Below are 23,971 nucleotides of genomic sequence, written 5' to 3'. Positions count from 1 at the left end.
ATTTGGCAGAAGAAACTACATTATCTTCTTAATCTGTTTCACTTCATATTTCATTTTTAGCATATGTAAAAGTCCCGTAGAACTTCCAGAAACTGGTTGGGCGCAGTGGCTCACCCCATGCCTGTAATCCCAGCACTTTGGGAGGCCGAGGCGGGCAGATCACAAGGTCAGGAGTTCAACCCCGTCTCTACTAAAACTACAAAAATTAGCCAGGCGTGGTGGCGGACGCCTGTGGTCCCAGCGACTTGGGAGGCTCAGGCAGAAGAATCACTTGAACCTGGGAGGCGGAGGTTGCAGTGAGCTGAGATTGGGCCACTGCACTCCAGCCTGGGAGACAGAGCAAGACTCAGTCTAAAAAAAAAAAAAACAAAACAAAACAAACAAACAAACAAAAAACACACACAACTTTCAGAAACTCCCTCCTTTCCTAAAAGTAATCTTTTTTCTTTACCCTATAGTTTTAAATAATTGTTCTCAAACTCTGAAGTACATTAGAATCACTTAGAGGGCTTGTGAAATTACAGACTGCCAGGCCTCTGCCACCCCTAGAGTTGCTGATCAGCTGGTCTGAAGTGGGCCTCATAATCTGCATTTCTATCAAGTCCCTGGGTGATGGCTGACGCTACTGGTCCAGTGATTACACTTTGAGAACCACTGCCTTAGAAGATGTAATTTTACTTAACCAAGTCTATTTAATTTTTTCAGTTTCAGGCTCATGCCAAAGTCCCAAGAAAACAAAAAATATATAATGTATACACATACACACGCTTCAAAGGTTTCTATGAATTCTAGTTTTGGTAATTGTAACTAAAAGAAAGCTTGTTCTCACCTTGCAGAAACTTCTGTGGGTCTCCAGAGAGGCCAGTTTACACAGAAGTGAGTTTGTGGTTGACTCGAGTTTAAGGGTGATGCTTTTTTCTTTCTCACCTTTTCTTCTACTCTTCAAAATCAGTGGGGCCACCTATATTACTATAAATTCTATATTAAGGATAATAATTTGACGCTATGCCTGAATCCATGTTACAATTCCCTAGGCTTTTAATAGGTTTTCTTGTGCACCTTATAGGAATGCCTGATGGAATGGAGGCAAGACTGTACCTGGGGATCGACTGGTCTGAGCATGGGGGGCGTTCGAGCAGGCTGAACTCCACTAATGCTGAAGGACTCCGACCTTGGGGGCAGGTTGGGGTCAGATATCCTGTTGGCAACCTTGTGAGGCATGGCAGGGGAACTTTGCCGGTTGAGCCTTGACCGTTCTTCTACCTACAAGCCAAAAAAAAAAAAGAAGACAGCCTCAACATATAGAAGTAGATTCACCTTCTAGTAAGGATTTTCTGTAGTCACCTGCACAGCCATTTGAATCCTCTGATTAAATGATTTTCAGAAGCCAAAACTCTATTTCTGTGCTGCATCAAGAATTTGCAAAGAGCAAACACTAGCAACAGCAACAACAACATAGAACACCCAAGCCATCACTCTTCCATTACTCATTATCTTGTGTTATTCAGTTAGCAGGGAATTCGAGACCCGCTAAGAGTTTATCTTGTATTGATTGTGATATTATCTTACTGATTGGTCACAATGCCATGGGGTCAGTGAGGAAGACAGTCTGCACTCTAGACAATCAAAGGGAATGGCAGCATGCATTTAGATGACTTGGGGAACATAGAAAATTGCTTTGGGTTGCCTCATGGAACATGAGAGGAGGAACAAGAGGATGAAGCTGAGTGCATGCACCCTCCATTTCTTCGCTGTCCTACTGATAGGCAAGTGGGTGTTCCAGGCTGCCTGCTTAATGAGTGTGGCCTGTTTCAAACAGACTTCCTGTGTCACTTTCTTTTTCTCTCTTTAGAGGTCTTTCTTTCCAGTTGTCTTTCCTGCTTCCTCAAATACACTGCCCCGTCTCATTCTTTCATGCCCAGCTTGGACTCCACTGTCTTGCTCTCCCCTTTCTTCCTCCCTGTTTCTACACATGTGGTGTTCATTCTTGCTTCTCCTCCTTTTCTCTTCCCCTCTAACCCTGTCTTCTCTCAGGCTATTTCATTTCCTTATCATTCCCTTTCTTCCAGAGTCTCTTTCAGCCCAAAGCAGATAACAGATCCCAAGTGCTTCATGGGAAATGCTCACAGAGCCAGCGAATGCCCTTTTTAAACAGGTCATCATTACCTTTAGTACATATTTACAGCAGAAAGACTGCCTTGGAGGGCAAATTTTAAAGAGAAACTTAGATAAACAAGGTGCACACTCGAAGATATGGCTTAAGATCTTAGACAACTTAAAGAAGTCTATGACTTTTCTTCCAGATCTACTGTGTCCTGTCCTTTACTTCTTCAGGACCAGTTTGATTGTTGTGCTTCCCAAAGCCACCAGGACAATGCAACCATTCTCCCCACACTGATGGCCTTTACAGTGAGCCCTTAATTCTCTTCTGCTGACTCACTGAGCATTTTAAGAACCCGCATGCAGGTGTTCAATATTCATGTCTGTGTGCATATTTTTTATGTAGCAGCTAAAAGTCTTTATTCATTTTACTGCCTGATTTGAAAGAAAAACTTGAAAGAGCGATTTCTCCCCGTATTCCCTATCCCATTTTGAATCTTTCTAGAGGCATACTCAATCAAATATACGAAGTAAGTCTGTTTTTAAACTCATATTAACCTCACATATTTTAACACAATAAGATAAGCTGCAGAATGAAAAACAGCCCTCTTGCCTCTACTGAGGAGTAATTTGAACATCTCTTCCCCCACCATGGCTGTTCAGGGTACATACAATTGACTTTGGTTTTGAAATCCCAAGTCCCAGAAGCTTACCACACACCAAGTAAAATTTGCTGCAAAAAGCCAGGAATATAAACCAGAACATTTATACTTTGTGTGTGCATGTGTGCAAAGTATTACATCAGCAATAATTATTTGGCTATTCCATTGAGCAAAAGAACAAAGCCAGCTTTGAGATAAGACCACAAAGAAGAAAAAGTCCCACAAAGACAGCAATAGATAAACTGAGATCAAGGCATGCAGTTTATCACTTTTCCAAATGCCAGACTCTTTGAAAGAAGGTTAGTATTTCTAGACCACCGGAATTGGTCAAATATTATCCATTTTCTTATTTTCAGGGTAGATCATTAATAGGTAAGTCGTACATAAGCATCCTTCAGTGTCTGAATTCCCACTGTCCAAACCACTTGTCACCCAAAATTCAGGAACCAAATCTATTCAGAGTGAGGAATACTTGTAATTATTATTTTTGGCTATAAAATACACCGATAGCTTTAAATATACATTAAGGGACAGAACATTAAAAACAATAGTAGAAAAGTGTGTCCCCAAAAACTCTATCTTGAGCAAAGAAACCATTTTTGAGATAAAGAATTCTTTTGGGAAGTGTCAGCAACAAGGCCCCAGTCTAAGCATCCCTGCTGCTAATAGGATCACAGGCCACATGGGGCTCTAAAGCTATCATTAGAAATGAACAGGGTAGAAACTAGGGTACTGGTTTTCATAGGCAATTAATGGATTTGATTAGTCATGTATAGATGTTGCTAATGTACTTCTAGTAAAAATTTCTTATGCTTTATCAGCTTACATACTAAATTCTATCATTAGTATATTTTAGTCTGTACCATTCTAAAAACATATGGCATAAGTAATTGTTACACTTTGAAAATTATTTCAGGAAGGCTCCCATGTACTGAAATTTCCTGGGTTGAAGTTTGTCCAAAGAAAATTGAAAATCTAAGAAAAGGGTGTAATCATGAGGCATCTCATTATGTATTCTGTCTCAAGAAAACCTAGTCCTAAAGTCTTTAGGAAGATAATGCTGCCCAAGTGTCTTTACACTGCAGGATCACCTTAAGAATTGGAGCACAGGATCAAATCAAACATTGGAAGTGGTACTTCTCCTAATAACACCTTCAGATGGACATAGAGAAAGCTGGATAGGGTATCTAGGCAGGCCCTTTTCATTATTTTCATACTAGACAAAGGCCTGTCCCCTGGTTTATCACAACTTATGTCTACTAATTGAACAGGAGATAAATATGTGAGACAAAAAAAAAAAAAAAAAAAAAAAAAGAAAGTCTTCCTCCAACCCCTCTCGCATCTAGAAGAAGGATACAAGTGATTAAAAATTGGGAACAACAAGATATATTTCGATGCCTGAGGATGTTCAAAAAAGTCTAGGAGCCAAGTTTCTGCTCCAACTGCCTGCTTCCAAGAAGACATAAGATGCCAGGAGCACCACTAAGAATGTGTTCCAGTACCATCAGGTATAGAGTGTCAAGGTGCTAGACTATAACAGCAAAAGATAGCTGTTATAAATGATTTCATAGTAGAAGGAATTATCAGAAATACAGAGAAGATTAGCACAGACTGATCAACTTCACTATAAAAGTATTTTTTTCTTATTAAAAAATCATTTCAACATGAAAACTAAAATAACTTTGGAGAAGTTTGGATCACCTCTGCAAAAATGCTATATTATTTACTGTAGCATGATATATAGCGAAAAAAATAACTGGGGTCTCAGAAATAAAATTCTGCTCCAGACAGGTCTGTGTTGTCCACTGCATAGCACAGGAGTAATGTCTATGGCCTCTGGTATATATAAAGGCTGTGCAAATATAGACAACTTAAAAATAAATTTGTTAATTACAGGAGTTCCAAAACAATTTCAAAATAAATTTTTTAAAACGTTATAAATAAAGAGAAACACTATCGATTGCTTTTTATATTTTAAAACAATTTGTAGGTTACAGTGTCTCACTTTACAATAATGAATGACATCTACTGAGAATATCAAAACAAATGTATAGAAGTAATTTTAAAACTGTTGACAGCAAATATATATTTACTATGTTATATGGGTGCATTCTAATAATATTTCATAATATGTAGAGTCCACAGGCTTTAGGAAGGTCTCAGAAGGCTTTACTGAAGAATTAGTACATGGTGAGTTCAACACAGTCATATGGAAATTCTTTTTTCCCCCAACTGGACAAAACACTTTGGTTTTTGTGTTTATTGGCAATGCTGGAGAAAGAGAAAGAAGCCAGTGAGTAACTTTTAAGTGCTCCTTAGATACTTTGACCCTGCACTCACTAGTCACATAAAGAGTTGAGTTATATAGTTGGGCAAAACCACATGGGCAGATGGTTACTGAGCAAGTTTGATGACACCCCTGCTCTGGGTCACCTCTGAGCACAGCAGAGACCCTCATTCATAAGGAATGTTTAAGATGCAATCTTGTCTGACTCTAAGGGCCTGAACTCTTTTCCCAGGTCAACTTCTTACCAATATTCCAGATAAAAGCATAGATCTCATTGTGAATGGAGCACATAACTCAAAAGTAATGAAGCAAAATCTTAGAAAGTTGATATAGGAAATAAAGAAGTGCTTATCTATCACCTGGGAGAGGTGGGTGAAGAGATAGGAGATGCAAGTGAATTGGTCATATGAAATCCAGACCAAAACAAGAGACAAAACATTTTGTTCCTTGTGAGCTGCAACGGTCTTGGAAACAAAATAGGAATACGTTGAATACCGTATTTCATTTGTATTTGTGTCGTATGTAACTTTAAATGGCACGTGCACATTCATTATTGCCCGTGAGCTTCCCAATTGTGAGGCAGATGTGCAGATGAGGAAGCTGCATCTCAGGAAAGCAGGAGGCACACCCTAGGTCAGGCAGCCAGGAAGTGGAAGAAGTTGAACTCAGACTCCGTACTATTTCCTTCCAGGTCTCTCCTATATTTAATCATAAGTGAGATACGCAGAAATGGAGGAAAGATACAAACTCTCAAAGTGGTTGTTTCAGAACTTTATATATAAACTAACTCATATAAAAGAAAAAAAAAAAAAACACTTTGGTGTAGAGCCGAGAAATCTGGATGGAGAAGGAGTTTTTATATACAGTGATTTCAAAGTCCAGTGAGCTAATGGAAATAAACAGATATTTTGGCTCTTAGCAGATTGTTGTTTGCAAACAAACAAACACTCCAGTGATGGGCATATATCACAGAAAGAGAACGTGATGGAATGTTAAAAAAATTAAAATATAATCTCATGCAATACTCATGTTAACAAAGCATTCTTTCACTGCTGAGCTTTGGTACAATTTTTTTTTTTTTTAAGTATGTGGGACGGAAAGGGAAGGGGAGCTCCCACAGTTACTGCCAGGCCCAGAAAATCCCATGCCATTTAAGGAGCAGAAGAAAGAAAAACGAATCTCCATCATCCAAAAAGTGAGGAAGAAGACCTTCAAATTCTGCTGATGTTCAACAGAACATCGTACTGACATTTTCACAGTACATACCTGACTTCCATCCCAACTCAGAAATGGCAGATAATTTGAAAGCAGTGAGAATGCCCCCAACCTGTCTATTTATTTTTGTATTTATTTGAAACAGCGTCTCACTCTGTTGCCCAGACTGGAGTGCAGTGGTGCAATCATGACTCACTGCAGTCTCAACCTCCCAGGCTCAAGTCCCACCCTCAGCCTTTGGTATAGCTGGGACCACAGGCATGCACCACCATGCCCAGCTAATTTTTATTATTATTTGTGGAGACAAGGTTTCACTGTGTTGCTCTAACTACTCCTGGGTTCCAGAGATCCTCCTGCTTTTGCCTCCCAAAGTGCTGGGATTATAGATGTGAGCCACTGTGCCCGGCTCCAAGCTGTCTTTTTAATGCAGAGACATTCTTTTCTGGCTAAAATCTGAAAATCAAGGCCAATGTGACATCCAGGACAGAAAGAATACTCAGTAAAAGGAGTGAGGGAAGAGCTCAACAGGATTTGCAAATGATTGAGCATTTTCATTTGCTCTACAATATCCAACATATTAATCAGAAAGGTACTGAGAAATACAATGATCAATTGTGTTTTACAGAATGAAGAAACAAGAACACAGAGAACAAAGCAGTATAAGAGCATTACATTGCTGATGAAGGACTACTGATTTGGAATGAGGGAGAGGGGAAGCAGATGGAAAAGTAAGCAAAGCAGAAGAAAAAAAAAAAAAACCTGATGAGAAGGCATAGAGCTGAGTTAGAAAACAAATGCTGGAACAGATTACAGAAGAGGTTGCAATAGGTGGAAGACAGCTAGGTGATACCTTCAGTGGCACACGGGGCAAAATAGTCCAGACCTTACACAACAGGAGACGGTGGCATGGGCACAGAGGGTGCATTTGAAAAAAAGAAATGGCATCCTTTTATTTTACCTCCAGAGGGTTTAACCCAGGTTTTCTTATAACTTGATAGTTCAGATACTGATAAGCTATGTTCATGGCTAAAGGTTTGAAACGTGTATTACTACTTGGTCACTTTGAGCCCCTGCCTCCCTAATATGAAAAAAGACATCTGTAAATAATGCTTTACATAAAAAGTTCATACATTGCTGATGAGAAGCATTAAAAGATCAAGAATATAAAGATCCTCACACTCATTTTTATTCCTATTTTAAGAAGTGGGTGTTAAAAATGATGACTCAAACCAAGGCAGACAATTATTTGTTCTTATTTGTACATCGATTGCTCCAGTCCTAAATTTAGCACTGTCACTCTCCTTCTATCAACTAAATGTTTCATCTTTCCTCTAAAATATGATCACCCACTCTAAGACTTGGGAACTGTTTCATGAACAGACAATGGTTAGTTGGAAGCTGGATTAAGTTAACCACACCCAGGAGTAGAGGACTAAATATGAAATCCCCAAAGAATGTTCCCATATATCTCTGGAAATGCATGAAGCCCAAAGGAAGCACACCACATGCCAGGAAGCCAGGGACCTTGGAAGATGTCACCCACCAGAGATGGCCCAGACTTATGGTGACTGGGAAACCTCACATCAGGAGTGCTTGATGACTCAGGCATGTTGTTTGCATGCTCAAATGCTGTGTTTCTTTTACTGCTAGGAGCCTGACCAGGAAGCATGAGGGAATTAAGAGGTCTAGAAAAGTGCCTTGATGACATCTGCAAAGATCTGCCCCCAGGAATCCCATGTCTCCTGAAAGCTTGGGAGCTATGAACTAGTTCTGAATAGAGAGGACAGGCCAGTAAATTTAGTGATGAGGACAAATAGCAACTGGAAAACAATGAAGTCAAAGTAGACAAGTTCAAATCACAAGGTGCTGGGTAGAGGCTGAATGAAGGAAGTGAAAACTGCTCCATGCTTTTCCCCGTCTTCTGGTACATTTGTGCATGAGGAAGCTGTCTAGGGCAAAGAAGAAATTCTGGAATGTGTTGCACAAAATCATGATCTTTTCCAATGGAATCTGTAGGTGTCCCTCTCCTAAACTCATGCTTGGGGCTGGGAACACTGAAAGCCAACTGGTCATGCATCAAGGATAGGTCGCTTAGTGATGCAGCATTTCTTACAAGAGTAGAAGCACTTGTAAAGATGTATGAGTTCATGCTCTTCCTTCCCCAAGCTCTACATTAATCTCTAAGGCCCTCCTGAATTGCAGTAATGGACAACTCAGGGCTTGTCACTTTGGAGATGTTGGGAGAAGACATACAAATGACCTTAGATCCTAACTCTTGAGTTGGGCTACATCCTTGGGAGTGAGATTGCCTTGCAGATCTCACTATTGTCCTCAAGGCTTCCTGAGGCTTCAGTTGATCTTCTAAACCAAGTCTAATAGGGCAAGCTGGTCCATCTTTCTTCCATGGGTGATGCTCCAACAGGAGTCTTGATCTGGAATCATTAATTCCTGCAGGTGCTACTGCCATTAGCTTTGTAGAGGCTAGTTTTTCAGTTGTCTGAACACCTGCCATGTTCAGGAACTGTGGGTCTGGCTTAGCTGAGGATTTCTACTTGGCATGGCTAGAAAATGGTTTAGCAGTAGAGGAAGGCGGTGCATCTCTGCCAGCCAAGAAGCATGTCAGGTGCTGCTTAGCAGCATACTGATTTTGCTTAGCTGGAAGAACAGGTGGATTATTAAGGGGTCGATGCTGTACCCGGCAGTAGGATCACAAAATTGAATTACGGATCTAAGAGAAAGAAGCAGATGTTACAGACATAGCTATGTAAATATAGATCATGTTTACAGATATAAGGGAAAGTGATAAAAAATTCTTCATCACAAATCAAAATTTTTTCCACACACTTAAAGTTTTAAAAGAAAAAAGTTTTTTTCACAAAAAAATACATGATCACTATAAAGGATTTAAACAATAAGTAAAAGTACAAAAAAGTTTTTAAAAATCCTTTTTTTTTACTTTCTCCTCCCATAAACCACTATCATTAACATTAAGACAACATTATATCAAACGTTTTCTGTACATATGTCAGACAGGTTAGACAAATACAAAGAATTATTTTCAGAAAAATAGGATCTCATGTAAGAAATCTGGTTCTAGTAATATTGTATTCTAGATAACTTGAAAAAAGTATGAGCTATCAATATATAAAAATTTTAGGTAAAAATACAAAATAACCCCAAAACATCCTTTTAAATGACTAGCTACGATCACCATAAAATAAAGGAAATCACTAGATGCCAGAAATAATGATTGAACTGAAAAGCAGCGTGTTACGCACATGACCTCACACAGTGACTCCCAGGAAAGGTTGCTGATTTGGTTGGAGTTATTTTGTTTGTTTGCTTTACCTGTCTGGCTATCAACCTTTTTTTCCCTCCCATCCAAGCAGTTTTTATTAAAATAGCTCAACATAGCGCTAAGTTCCTGAAAATCCTTTCTTAGTCTAGTAGTTAAGCAAATGAAGGAAGTATGGGTAGAAGAAACACGAATGACCTCTGATCCTAAAAGTGAATACCACCACCACAAGTCTGAGGATAACTGTGCGTCTGCTGGTAGTATCGTGGTGAACAAAGTTATGTTAGCGACAATGTTAATGATCAGTAACAGGGTCCAGGCATGGACAGGAACTGATTCTTCCTAGAATTCTATAAATCCTTAATCACATTATTCAAGAAAAAGGTCACTAAAAATCCTCATGCCACAAATTCAATTGGATGAGTATCAGAAAAAGGTTTTCTCTATCTTCTGTTATTTCCTATAAAAGTCCATTGCAACCACAAAGATATACCAAAAAACAAAAGAAAACCCCACAAATGGAGGAAGGTATTTTGTCATTTCTCTACAGAAATAATGTTATGGTTCTTCCAAAAGCCAAGCGTGTGTCTTACAATGAATTGTTTTCCAACTTTGCAGCACTGGGTTAACTCTCCACTTCTATCAGACAAACTCATTAGAGTCAAAAGCCTGGCCAACAGGGTGAGGCTACACTTGCTTACTTACCTCCTTGGCCCATGCTGGCTTCTCACTAGGACTCATTCCTTCTTTGTAATGGTACAGTGGCTTCTTCTCCACAGGCCTCTGCTCCTGCCGCTGATGCTGAAGGGAAACTAAGTAGTCTCTTTCTTGCTTTAGCTGCCTCTGCAGTCTTTCTGCTTGTCTCTGTTCTTCCAGTTGTTTGCGCTTATATTCCTGTCCAGATCAGGAAAGAGGAGCAAAGAAAAGGCCAAATTATCACATAGAAATCATCGGCCAGTACCAGTTAAGTATGCAATGGAGGCAAAATAATGCTAAATAATGAAGGATCTTAATACTAACAGAATGACAGGAGGATGTCAGGATGTTCCACAGAAATAAGCTACTGCCTTGTGTTAGTATCTACACAAGAATGTGTCATTTAATGAAAACGCGATTGCTTTAAAATGGCAATCCCTACCGAACCCCATCAACTACAAAATGACTTGTCCCTGATAAATTACACGTGACAAAATGGCAATAATGAGGACATTTAAATGGTCAGCATACAACCCCTAGAAAAAGTCACCCACTTCCTGATCTAGTAATTAAACCACTCAAACATGTACAATTAAGTACAAAACTAAATAAGTGGCCAAAAGATAGTGCCTAAGTCATCTTTCATTTAATAAAACTTGGACCTACAAAGGCCATTAGCAAGCTTATGTACAGGCTAAAAAATATCAGAATGCCATTAAATAAAAAGTTCAGTTTAAAAAAATACACCAAAAAGCCCATCTAGAGAGCAGTGCTTATAATAATAAAAAAGTACTGTACTTCAAGTGGAAGCTGCATGAGCAAGGGACACAAAATGTTCCCATCATAAGGGTAAAGCTAATAGTCTGTAAATGAAATATGACTGTAGAGCTGGTGGGTTCTTATGGGAGAGGCGCATTTTGCTGTGATTGTATTGCAGCATGTTGCAAATGGCCTTAAAAATTACTCTGCAATAAACACAGTGGGTCTCAAAAGCAGTCTGTACTTATAATAAGGCTGGATTCGTACTCAAGTTTTAGAAATAAATGGAGTTAATAAAGAATGCATAACAACTGTATTAAATGTATTAGGACTCAGCAAAATCAATCAGAAAATGTATTAATTTTCTATGAGGTTTTTGAGGTCCCTGAGGCTTGGAAGATCCCCTCTTCTGCACTGGCATGTTAGAAGGACACACACACACACACACACACACACACTTGCAAGATGAACACAGAGCAGGTCAGCTGGCTCTTGGCTTTCCCATTACCAGAAGTAGAGCTTGTTCATGCAGTAGCTGCTGCTGCAAGATCTCTAACTGTCTCTGCTCCTCCTCTAACTGTCGCCTGATGTATTCCTGGAGAGGTAGGCAGCAGAGAATTCAGAGGAACAGAAAGAAAGAGAAATGAACCAGTAATTTCAAAGGTGACAAGAGCCGCTAAGTAAAGTATAGAAGGAAGGAGGGGAAAAATACCCAAATACCTCCTTACAAAGCAGGAAGAGTATGTCACGTGGAAGCAAATGCATTTCAGCATAATGAAAAGCACAAGCCTCTCTACCTGCAACAGCTGACTGAGATGGCTCAGCATTTTACTGCTACTACTTGGTTTTAAGAAGCCCAGCTACATGTTAAAGCTTTTCATTCCAGGCTCCTCTCTTTATGGACTACCTGGAATTAGCAATGCTATAAGTTCAGAGGCTCCTGTGCAAGCGGCAGGGATAAGATAATTGTTGAATGCCATCGTGCACTGTCTATGTGATGGAACCATCCTGCCGAGTTTCACTGTGCTGTCAGAATGTGATTCTAGCAAAGACAGAGGGGCCTGCAGCAATAACTCAAAGTCATAAAGACCAGAGATGGCATGAGTAGAAAAGGTCTTCTGAAGCAGTGAAAGAGTGGGACTTGGCTGATTTTTCATGCTTCAGTGCTACCTTCAAATCAGATACCAAGGGTTGGGAGAATTGGAAGATCCGGGCATGTCAGGAAACTCTGGGTAGGAAGCAAGGCTGAATGAGTGGGCAATGCCAGGGCTATGCATTTGGCTTCTTGAATAGGTGACCTTAGTTGCTTGAGGAAGAGTAAAAACCCATGTAAACTGAGCATTCCTCAGAAAAGGTGACCCACGCCCCAGAGACAACTGGTGCTGGGATTCCCAGGGGGCCATCACTGGGGCTCCTGGTCCCAGCTGTACCTGTTCATGCTCTGCACGCCTCCTCTCCTCTTCCCGGCGCATCTGCTCCTCATAGTGCCGGCGCTGCTCCCTCTCCTGCTGCTTCCGCAGCTCCTTCTCTCGCCTTTGTTGCTGTGGGGCAACAAGCAGACAACCATGAAGGCAACAGGCCCTGGTGGGGGTGTCAGGGAGCCAGCAGGAAAAGCTGCTGAACCCCAGACATGAACTGTTAATGAGAGATGCCTAAATGCTTCAAGGCTCTTCTCTCCTGGGCTGTTGGGGGGTACACTGGCAGGGAGTGGGTGAGACAGAGATTCAGTGTCATGCTAACATCCTGCCATTTACCATGTAAGTGGACTCTCACCAAGAAGTTCCTGTTAAGTGTGTTCTCCCCACGGCTGGTGAGGGTTTTCAAGTCGGGTAGAAAACACCAATGCAAAACAGGTTATTTATTACATATCATCAAGCTGTTTATCAAATTACTTCACACTGCTTAAGTCATTCAATCTTTTTAACACCATGTAACACAAAAATTTCAGAGTATATAAAAATCAGAGAGGTGAAGTGACATATTCAAAGGCATACATAATTGATGGCAGAGGATGCAACAGGATTTACTGACTCCCACCTAGTCGGCTACCTTTTCTCATATATCATGCTGCCTGTCTGTGTTTTCTGGGGTATTCATTATTAAGTGTCAATTTCAAGTTCTTGCTCGAATAAGACCCTTATGCTTGGGAGCCATCATCATCATCATCATCACCTCATACAATTACCGTACCTCCAACAGTGGACAGTGTGATACACAGCTTACATGCTTAATTTCATTTCATCTTCACAAAAATAAGTAGATGTCATTATTATTCCCATTTGATCTGAGAAAACTGAGGTACGGAGATATTGAGTAATGGTTCAAGGTCACACCCAGTAAGTGGTGGAGCTTGATTTCAAAGCCAGACAATGTGTGTCCAGCATCTGAGCTCACTCATTACAGAGAAGCCAGATGAGTGATAGAAAGATCACAAAGTATCTGGCTCTTCATTATACTCTCAGGAAAGGAGAACATTTTAGAAGTCAGAACTAGGCCAAGCAGTTACAGGAGCCATTGGTTCTCAAGTAGGGGCAGTGCCATTACCCCTCACTGAAGCACTTGCAACTATCTAAGGGCATGTGAGGAGTAGTTTTGCTGGTTCCGATGACTGAGGAGCATGATTGGCATTTAGCATGAGAGGCTAATGATGCCAAACATCCTGCAATGCACAGGATTGTCACATATTACCAAGTGTTTTCTCATACATCATGGCATTAGTGTGCCTTTTGAGAGGGGCAGCTGGCCCTTTGTGTCAGATCCTTTACTGGCTTTGGGATTTCTTTTTTCTCATATATGAAGTTCAGAGGGGACATATCAGGGGGCCCATTCCCTTGTAACATTCTCAATAAGATTTCACTGCATGGCTCAGGAAACATGAGGTACCTACCCAGAGGAGAGTAAATTGTGACTGTCTCACACTGATAAGTTAGCTCTACACAACCAGGGAGATAGTTTTGTACACAAGTTCTGTGTGTCAGCCCCAGCTAAACCAACTACAGAGATTCAAAATGCCAAAGAAGCCCATGTGGAAGCCTTCCTGATGGAGCTCCTGCAGCAATCCTCTGGACCCGCTGTCTTCCAATAACCTCTGGGTCTTGGGAGATAAGATGCATCTCTTAAGACTCAGTTTCTGTCACTTCCAGATCAACAGTGATTTGGTCATCTTAGATTGCAGGCGAAGGAGAGCTACTGGAGGACTTCATGCAGCCAAATGACTTGATCAGACCTGCATTTTCAAAAGGCCTCCCCATCAGCCATGGAAAGGGGCAACACTAGAAACTGAAAAACACTAGAAACTGAAAAGCAGTGCAAGGCCATTCTGTGGATCTAGGCATAAAATGATAGGGCATTGATGATGTCAGCAAAGGCGGGATGAGAGTCCATGTTTGTAATCACTGCTGAAGATGGAGACACAGCCAGGAGGAAGAAAGACTAACAACTATACAGGTTTCTGGTCATTCTAATAGGACTTCAGTGGACACCAATTTAGAAGCAGAAATTAGAATTAGGCCCAAATAAAATAGGCAGGATTTGGTGACGATAGGTTGTAAGAGGGCAGGTGAAGTTCCAGGCCAAGGGACAAACTGGACGATGGGATAGACAAGAGCAGGAAAAGCAGGAATGGGGTGGGTACCCGCATGAGGCAAATCCCAGACATGGAAGTATTTGTTTTACAGAAAAAATAATACAGGAAGATGCGAGTAGAAAACATCAGCATAGACACGGACTGAATAATTTGGATTACAGACCCAAAACAGAGACATTTGCAATACTCAACCAAAGTGAATCAGTGCCAGCACAGAGAATAAAATAATTATGTGTACAGATCTGGATCCTGGCAGGAAATAGCCCTAATTTAGCTAACATTTCAAGTTTCTTACTCCAACCATCCATCTCTTTCGTAAGGAAAGGAAAATAATCAAGCCCTTTGAAGAGTTAGCTGATTTTTATGTGAAGGATTTATACATTTTGAACCCCTTTGCCAGGAATCAATACTGGTTTATAATTACATGCCACTCAGGTTCCCGTGCAAGGTGTATACAGTATTGATTGCAACTCAAGAGTGTCTGGGCTTCCCAAGTACTCCGTAGTTTCTGCGAAAAGACACTCAAAAGTAACTAATAATTAATAATGATCTCACTCGGATCAGCTGCCGCTAACACATGGAGGCATCTGCCAGGGCTTCGGTTCCTGTGGTGAGGTTGGAAAAATAAATCACTTTCCCAACTTTCTGAGGGCACCCTGCCAATTTCCAGCTGTTGTGTCTCAATATTAATGCCATTCCTGAAAAAATGTTTGCTTTCTCTCCTCCTGTGCATGGGGCTGTTTGAGGGAGGGGATATATAAAAACATATCAGTGTAAGACCAAGTCCCTGGCCTCAGGCAGACACCTTTACAAAGCTTTGATGACTCTTGCTAGAAGCAGCTCTCTGAGGGCAAGGCCAGTGCCTGATTTCTGCTGTACCCCAACCCCTCACATGGGGGCCTGGCACCCGGCAGGTGCATCTAAGAGTTTGTTGAGGTGAACAGAGTAAGAAACTTGAGGAAAAGACAACACAGTATCCTCTTAAATTTCTTTGTAGAATTTTCCCTCCTATCAATACTGATGGCATGGCTATCTTTCCATACCTCATAGTATGGTTATTTGAGTGTATCTTACCAACTTTGCAATCTAGATTGAAAGCTGTTTGTGGGCAAGATCTCTGTTCCACTTATTTTTATCTCCCATTTTTTCCATATCAGGCCAGCCACCAATGATATTTGTTGTGTTGAATACTGCAGATTGGATAAGTAATAGAAAAGGCGAAAGCCCTGCAGAGCTTTGTACCAGACCTTTGCTCTTTGATGCCCTTCTTAAGTAGCTCTTATTGGCTGGAACATTCTTTTATGTTGAGCACAGACATAACTGGAGAATGTTCTTCTAAAAAGAGTCACCTACAGTTGGCACTGGCATGTACCTGTTTGCCATCTTAGAGAAAGGCATGAAAAATAAGGGAATAAGAGTCTAAGCTGGACAAAAAGGGAAAGGGGAGAATCAAATAGCATTCCTAGATCTTATTCAAATTATGCATAATGAAGATAGTGGTCCTGCTATCAGTAAAGAATGGCTTAAACCAACTACTCTAAAACTGTTGGCAGATTCTCCACCTATATTGAACTGCCTAGAAGTATATTTTCATCCATGTCTTCTTGTAGGCATTGCCAAAAGTTATATTCCTTAAAATTGGACATTCAGTGGCTTCTTATAAGTTTCTTCATTTTTTTTCCTGGTGGGGAGATCATGGATAGAACCTACTGTTAAAGTTTTCCAGGCCCTAACAATTGTTGCCTTACTCTATGGAGTAGATAATCAGGGACTTCACGTCCCTTTTGTCTTCTGTTGATGTTCACCAAGGATAATTTCTTCCTGGGACAATTCTTTTTTATTTTAAAATATTTAAAATTTCTTATTTTAAATATTAGAGAAAGGCATGAAATATTTAAAATTTCTTTTAAATATTTATGATTGATATGTAATAATTGGACATATTTATGGGGTACAACGTGATGTTTAGATACATGTATAAATTATGTAATGATCAAGTCAGCATAATTAGCAGATCTACCATCTTAAACACTTATCATTTCTTTGTGATGAAAGTATTCAAAAACTTTTTATAGCTATTTTGAAATATGTAATACATTGTGAATTCTAGTCATCTTCTTATGCAATAGAACACCAGCACTTATTCCTCTCGTCTATAGCTTTGCAGCCATTGACCGGTCTCTCACCACTGCCCCCTGCCAATCCTCTGGTAACCACTATTCTACTCTCTCCTTCTATGAGAGCGACATCTGAGATTCCACCAGTGAGCGAGATCATATGGTATTTGTCTTTCTGTGCCTGGCATATTTCACTTAATATAATGTCCTCCAGGTTCATCTACATTGCTGCAAACAACAGAATCTCATCTTTTTTATGGTTGAATAGTACTTCATTGTATATAAGTACCACATTTTCTTTATTCACGCATCCACTGATGGACACTTGAGTTCATTCCATATCTTGTCTATTGTGAATAGTGCTGCGATAAACAAAGCAGCACAGCTATCTCTTGAACACACAGACTTCCCTTCCTCTCACTATACACTCAGTGGTGGGATTGCTGGATCTAGGGGATCTACTGGGGGCAGTTTTGATCTTCCCTGTGAACTCTCCCCTCAGGCCACCTCTAGGTAGAGGCTGTGTGGATGCACTTTCAAGCATGTGAATTTGTTAGTTAATTTTAATTAGGGAATAGTAATTTTGTCCCCCCTGTTCAGGGGGCCCTCGAAGGTAATACATTTGTCCCAAATTGGCTATGTAGAATTTTCGCTGTTTAAATCATTTGCAGAGAATGTCACCTCAACCCTTAAATTCTGAATTGTTATTAGAGGTCTAGTTGTAAGAAATAATCCTCATACATGTTCCTCACAAGGGCTGTGGAGTCAAGTCTTACCTTTTTTTTTTTCTTTAAATGCTCTTCTTAGATTACTTTAGATAAGAGAAAAGTGTGCACCTACACTAGGGTGTTCTAGCTCTCATAGAAGTGACTTTGGTGAATTGCAATGCCATCAAATTGCATTTTATGATGTCTTCAAAATAGCTGAATAAAGCTAACCACTGCATTTATGCCGGGAATATTGCCTCAGACATTATTCATTGCACTACTTACTAGGCAAGTGTATAGTTTCCAGTGTGATCTCAGAAAGCTTGCCTGAGTAACTGATTTATCTGATGGACAACATGAATCTCAACCACTTCACATCTGTCTCTTTTCTCAAGTGTCAGGCCTCAGAGCAGATTAGTGACCGCCCTGGGCAACAGCGCTGGATGCCACGTTGTGCTGGCATTCTGTGCACTGACCCCACTCCTGCCTGCATCTTCTTTCTCTCTTCTACTTTATATTCCCTTCTACTTTGCCTCCTTGTTTATTTTACTTTTAATTGCTGTATTAATCTCTTTAAACCACCTTAAGTCCTCCTTGTGGAATGAAGAAAAGTCATGAAGAAGAATATAAGCCAAAAAAATGAGAAACAAACCTTGGCCCTGGTCCACCTTTTATATACATCACATTTCCCATTATATGGACTCAAGTGATATCCACATCTGAGAATTAATATCCTATAGCTGCAATGCAACGTGTCATTGGGAGAGAGGAGTAGGCAAGAGAGGCAACAGGGCTTGGGGAAATAATAAAATGGTTTGGAAACACTAAGACTAGATTCTGGTCCTGCACTGCCACCGATACGGACACTGAAGACCACATAGCAGCGCTCTGTAAATATGTGTTTGATGGCCGGGTGTGGTGGCGCACACCTGTAATTCCAGCACTTTGGGAGGCCAAGATGGGTGGATCACCTGAGGTCAGGAGTTCGAGACCAGCCTGACCAACATGGTGAAACCACATCTGTACTAAAAATACAAAAATTAGCTGGGTGTAATGGTGCGTGCCTGTAATCCCAGCTACTCGGGAGGCTGAGGCAGGAGAATTGCTTGAACCCGGGAGGTGGAGGTTGCAGTGAGCCAAGATCGTGCCACTGTATGAGATCATGCCTGGGTGACAGAGTGAGACTTCATCTCGAAAAAAAAAAAAAAGTGATGAATGAATGAATGTTGTTTGACCTTGAGTAAGTCACCTTCAGCTAAACTTTCAATGAGGGGGTAGATTAAGTAATCTTGCAACTCTATTCGTTCTAAGATCCTGAGCAAGGTTATGCTACATTGCAAAGCAAAAATCTAACCATTCAGAGTGAAACGAAGCAGAATTCTTATTTGCCCTTGGAGAGCTCCTGTTGCTTTTCATCTTGGGTGACCTCCTGAAGGTGGTGAGACGAAACCCCACTGTGACTGTGGAAGACCCGAGTTAGCCTCCAGAGGACAGGAAAACGGCTGGTGCAAGATCAAGTCAGGCTCCTTGGGAAGTACCTCAAACCATCCCCTCCACCCAGGGGCTCTCTGTTCAAAGACACTCAGAATGAAAGGACCCAGTGTGGTCTTTTGAATTGACTACACATCACACATGCCCCCTCACTTTAAATAGGACTGTTCTGTGTAAGCTTCATGGAGCTACACTTGTGATGAGAGGTATTCCAGCTTCTGGGCATTCCGTTTTCTCATTTAACATATCCTAAAGTTTTAGTTTTGGAAAGATCATTGCAAACCAATGATTATAGGTAAGGGCATGATTCCTTGTGACTAAAACTGGGGTTCCAAACCTTTTTTTATGTAAGGACACAAGAGTGACGGAGAAGCAGTCTGGCACCTCTGAATTCACTATATGACAATGAAATAAAAAGAATACTAACTCTGAATAATAATGAAGAACACTTACGTAGTGCATCCTATGATGCCAAGCACTGCACTCATATTAACTCATTTAATTCCTCCAAAACCCTTTGAGGCAGGTAATACTGTCATCACCCCCATTTGACAGATAAGGAAACTGAGGCACGTCCAGGCCAATGTCTTGCCCAAGTTCACTCGGTTGGTAAGTGCAAGGCCAGGACTTATATTCTGTGCCTGGCTCTTGCCATGCTGCCTCATTTTGGTCCACAAGAATCAGGTTGACACATCGTATATACAAAGTAAAAGATACTGTCCAGTGCTTTTTAAAGCTGCCATTTTCCCCTCTTTCTGTCTTTGTTACCGACCTTTTCTTCACAGAAATAGTAATCAGAGAACATTGAGAAAGCTAGACAGGCTGGATATAACTCATTCCTTTCTTTCTATACCTACTTTATACCATGAGAGAGAAGCTATCCAACCTACCCTTTGAGAGCTTTCCTGAAAATTAATTGCCTAAACGAAGGCAATTTTTCTTTGTGCTCACAGACCAACTTTTCGTAAGCAGACAGCCCCATGGCTAAGCACTGTCAAGCACATGTGTGCAAGCTGGTCTTTACGGACACAGAAAGAGGCATGACAGTTCTAAACAGACTGAGCTTCACGGAGACTTGCGGAAGAATTTTCATCCTGCTTCTTCTATGGATGCTAGTCAATGTGATTATTCACAAGCTCCATAGTGTCTCTGAGTCTCAGTTTCTCCAGAGAGAACAACCACATGGGATCTCCCGGGTGTCATACAGAGAAGCAAGAATGGCTTGATGGACACCCCTAGTACCTATGACTCTGAATGTTAGTGTGAAAGTCAAATGCAGATGAAACCCCCAAATTCCTACTGTCATCATTCTGAAGACTTAGTATGAGACCCTCAGATTGAGTCCTATGAAGACAAGCCAGTTATAAATCAGTTTATTAACACAGTGTTTACAGAGCGGGCCACACCAGTACTCCCGAGATGATACTAAAGATGCTAACTTATATGTAGAAAGGTTGCAGGAACTGGGAGCATTTGTAGAAAAACATTATTAGTGTCTTCACACATTTCTAGAGCAGATATGCAGGGAATTTCAGTTTTATTGGGCACAACCTGTAATAATGCAAGGATATCACAAGAACTTGAATCAATAAAAAGATAAATTTTCCAACATTAGGAGTTGTTCAAAAATAGAATGTGCTGTCTCAAGCTCACGGACATACAAGGTAAGATTATATGTTAAACATGTTAGATAACCCTGTTTGAAGAATATTGCAAAAGGAATTCTTGCTTTGAGAGAAGAATTGGCTGAGATCACTTTTGAGGTTCCTAATATTCTCCAGCCTCCATGATTCTATAAAACCACTCACTAAAGAAAACATGAGTCGAAATGAAAGCAGTTCAACTTAAATGTCATGTGAAATAAGATTTCATGTGAAACTATTTTGTTGTCATAGTTCTATGGTTAGGAATAACTAAGAAGACTGTGAACACACAAAACATATAGACTAGATGTAATAAAGGTGGTTCTGTGAAGACCCTAGACAATGGAAGGTAGGTCTGTGTGATGTCAGTTGCATGCAGGCACTAAAAAGCCATCCGTACCTTCCATGCAAGGTACTCTAGATACACCAAGGTTCAGCAACTGCCTAACTCCGGGTTTTTTTTCAGTATGAAATGCTGTTAAGTATAAAACACTAGCGTACTCTACCTTCTTATGTCTTAAAAGCACAGGCAGGAGCTTGGGCAAAAGGACTCCAGATTTCAGTAGCATTTTACACTATAAGATAGGGATGTCAGCCCAACTTCCGCACTGTGGCAGGAAACCCCTCCCATCACAGGATCCAGGTGACAAAGTGGACAAAGTCAGAACTCCTATGGCACAACACATAAGTTAGAACAAGAAGCCCTTTGGGGATCCACTGGGAGGTGGGGTCTCTTATATCCATGCCGATGACACAGCTCCCTGAAACACAAGTGTGATTTACACGTGCATGCGATTACTGACCATTATGCAAAGCCCATGGGCACGCTCTGTCCTGGACAATAAGCATCTGATTTGCCAGGCTGGTTCCCAGCTGTTTCATAATTTCTGTTCAGTTATTGAAATAACAGAGCAAAAGCCCAGCTAGAAAGTGTTCAGTCTTGTGTTGATGCTAATGACATCCAGGAATAAAAAGCTGTGCTGCCCCCAACTAGCCAGCCACTGCTCACAGGACACACTGGGACACCTGTGGTTAAAGATTAAGTGAATTAAAGACCACTTCTCTGGAGTGCTGATGTGTTAACACTCCAGGCTCTGAGATTGGAGAATTATTCTTGTTCACAGTGCTTTCCTCTGGCTTGGGGCCTGGGAGTGTGCTCCAGTGGGTAGAAATGCTGCACTGGTAAAAACCCACACGATTTTCCTGTCTCCTGCTTCTGCCCACTGCACTTGCTCAGGCTGCAGTCAGCTTCAAGCCCTCACCCTGGAAAGAGATGACCCAGGGCAGCAACAACAAAGCAGGTAATGAGAAGCAAGATTCTTCCCTTCACATGTAACATTCTCCTTGAACTTACTCAGGTGTTTACTCAGTTGCCAGATACTGTTCTAAGTGGTTTGTATGTATTACATCCCATTTTGTAAGTGGTCAAACTGAGGCATAGAGAAGTCATGTCTTGTTCAAAATTACAAAGGCAGTAAGTGGCCGAGCTGAGATTCAAACCCAGGCAATGTCTTACTGAACTGCCACGTTCTCACCTTTTTGGTGAAAGGGTCACTCGTAAGGTATTATTTCCCTGATGCAAGAAGCTTGTTATTCACTCAGCACAAGATCTCTGTTTCTTATGAACCTTATTTAGATATTGTTAGGAAATGAAATTTCATGCAGCCATTTGGTGGCAATGATGGGATCATAATTATACAGTGTTGGAAATGACAGCAAGAAATTCTGATAAGATAATCCATCAGAAGGCAGTTTCTCCAGGGGAAGGTCCTCTAGGTTTTACTGGGAAAAGGAGGCTTCCCAAGGTGGCAGTTGACCCTACTAAACAAGACACCCACAAAAGGATGAAGAATGGGCTGCCTCCTTGTCCTGACAAGGCCAGGACTGCGGGCTAAGTCACCAGCAGATAGACAGCCCAGTAAGACATAATGAAAATGTGCTCTGGACAATGGGGTTTTCTAAATATACAATCATGTCATCTGCAAACAGGGACAATTTGACTTCTTCTTTTCCTAACTGGATACCCTTGATTTCTTTCTCTTGCCTGATTGCCCTAGCCAGAACTTCCAACACTATGTTGAATAGGAGTGGTGAGAGAGGGCATCCCTGTCTTGTGCCAGTTCTCAAAGGGAATTTTTCCAGGTTTTGTCCATTCAGTATGATATTGGCTGTGGGTTTGTCACAAATAGCTCTTATTATTTTGAGGTACGTTCCATCAATACCGAATTTATTGAGCGCTTTTAGCATGAAGGGCTGTTGAATTTTGTCAAAGGCCTTTTCTGCATCTATTGAGATAATCATGTGGTTCTTGTCTTTGGTTCTGTTTATATGGTGGATTACGTTGATTGATTTGCGAATGTTGAACCAGCCTTGCATCCCAGGGATGAAGCCCACTTGATCATGGTGGATAAGCTTTTTGATGTGCTGCTGAATCCGGTTTGCCAGTATTTCATTGAGGATTTTTGCATCAATGTTCATCAGGGATATTGGTCTAAAATTTTCTTTTTTTGTTGTGTCTCTGCCAGGCTTTGGTATCAGGATGATGCTGGCCTCATAAAATGAGTTAGGGAAGATTCCCTCTGTTTCAATTGATTGGAATAGTTTCAGAAGGAATGGTACCAGCTCCTCTTTGTACCTCTGGTAGAATTCAGCTGTGAATCCATCCGGTCCTGGACTTTTTTTGGTTGGTAGGCTATTAATTATTGCCTCAATTTCAGAGCCTGCTATTGGTCTATTCAGGGATTCAACTTCTTCCTGGTTTAGTCTTGGAAGAGTGTAAGTGTCCAGGAAATTATCCATTTCTTCTAGATTTTCTAGTTGATTTGCGTAGAGGTGTTTATAGTATTCTCTCATGGTAGTTTGTATTTCTGTGGGGTCGGTGGTGATATCCCCTTTATCATTTTTTATTGCGTCTATTTGATTCTTCTCTCTTTTCTTCTTTATTAGTCTTGCTAGCGGTCTGTCAATTTTGTTGATCTTTTCAAAAAACCAACTCCTGGATTCATTGATTTTTTGGAGGCTTTTTTGGGTCTCTATCTCCTTCAGTTCTGCTCTGATCTTAGTTATTTCTTGCCTTCTGCTAGCTTTTGAATGTGTTTGCTCTTGCTTCTCCAGTTCTTTTAATTGCGATGTTAGAGTGTCAATTTTAGATCTTTCCAGCTTTCTCTTGTGGGCATTTAGTGCTATAAATTTCCCTCTACACACTGCTTTAAATGTGTCCCAGAGATTCTGGTATGTTGTATCTTTGTTCTCATTGGTTTCAAAGAACATCTTTATTTCTGCCTTCATTTCGTTATGTACCCAGTAGTCATTCAGGAGCAGGTTGTTCAGTTTCCATGTAGTTGAGCGGTTTTGATTGAGTTTCTTAGTCCTGAGTTCTAGTTTGATTGCACTGTGGTCTGAGAGACAGTTTG

At 40.8% G+C, this 23,971-nt stretch overlaps 1 protein-coding gene across 3 annotated transcripts in view; it reads right to left on the bottom strand.

Annotated features, from left to right (window-relative positions):
• Nucleotides 1–23,971, bottom strand: part of TNIK (TRAF2 and NCK interacting kinase) — a 412,495-nt gene that overhangs the window by 66,091 nt on the left and 322,433 nt on the right. For all 3 annotated transcript variants that reach the window (XM_023213451.2, XM_023213452.2, XM_023213453.2), the window contains 3 exons: nt 12,445–12,555; nt 10,265–10,453; nt 1,099–1,263 (listed from right to left, as the gene is read on the bottom strand). In XM_023213451.2, coding sequence (XP_023069219.1) covers nt 1,099–1,263; nt 10,265–10,453; nt 12,445–12,555 — 465 coding nt within the window. The remainder of the gene's footprint in view (nt 1–1,098; nt 1,264–10,264; nt 10,454–12,444; nt 12,556–23,971) is intronic.

This window comes from Piliocolobus tephrosceles, chromosome 2 (assembly GCF_002776525.5).
Source record: "Piliocolobus tephrosceles isolate RC106 chromosome 2, ASM277652v3, whole genome shotgun sequence".
In the NCBI taxonomy this organism is placed as follows: domain Eukaryota; kingdom Metazoa; phylum Chordata; class Mammalia; order Primates; family Cercopithecidae; genus Piliocolobus; species Piliocolobus tephrosceles.
The sequence above is the reverse complement of the archived record's forward strand: the minus strand, read 5'-3'. Positions and strand labels throughout refer to the sequence as shown.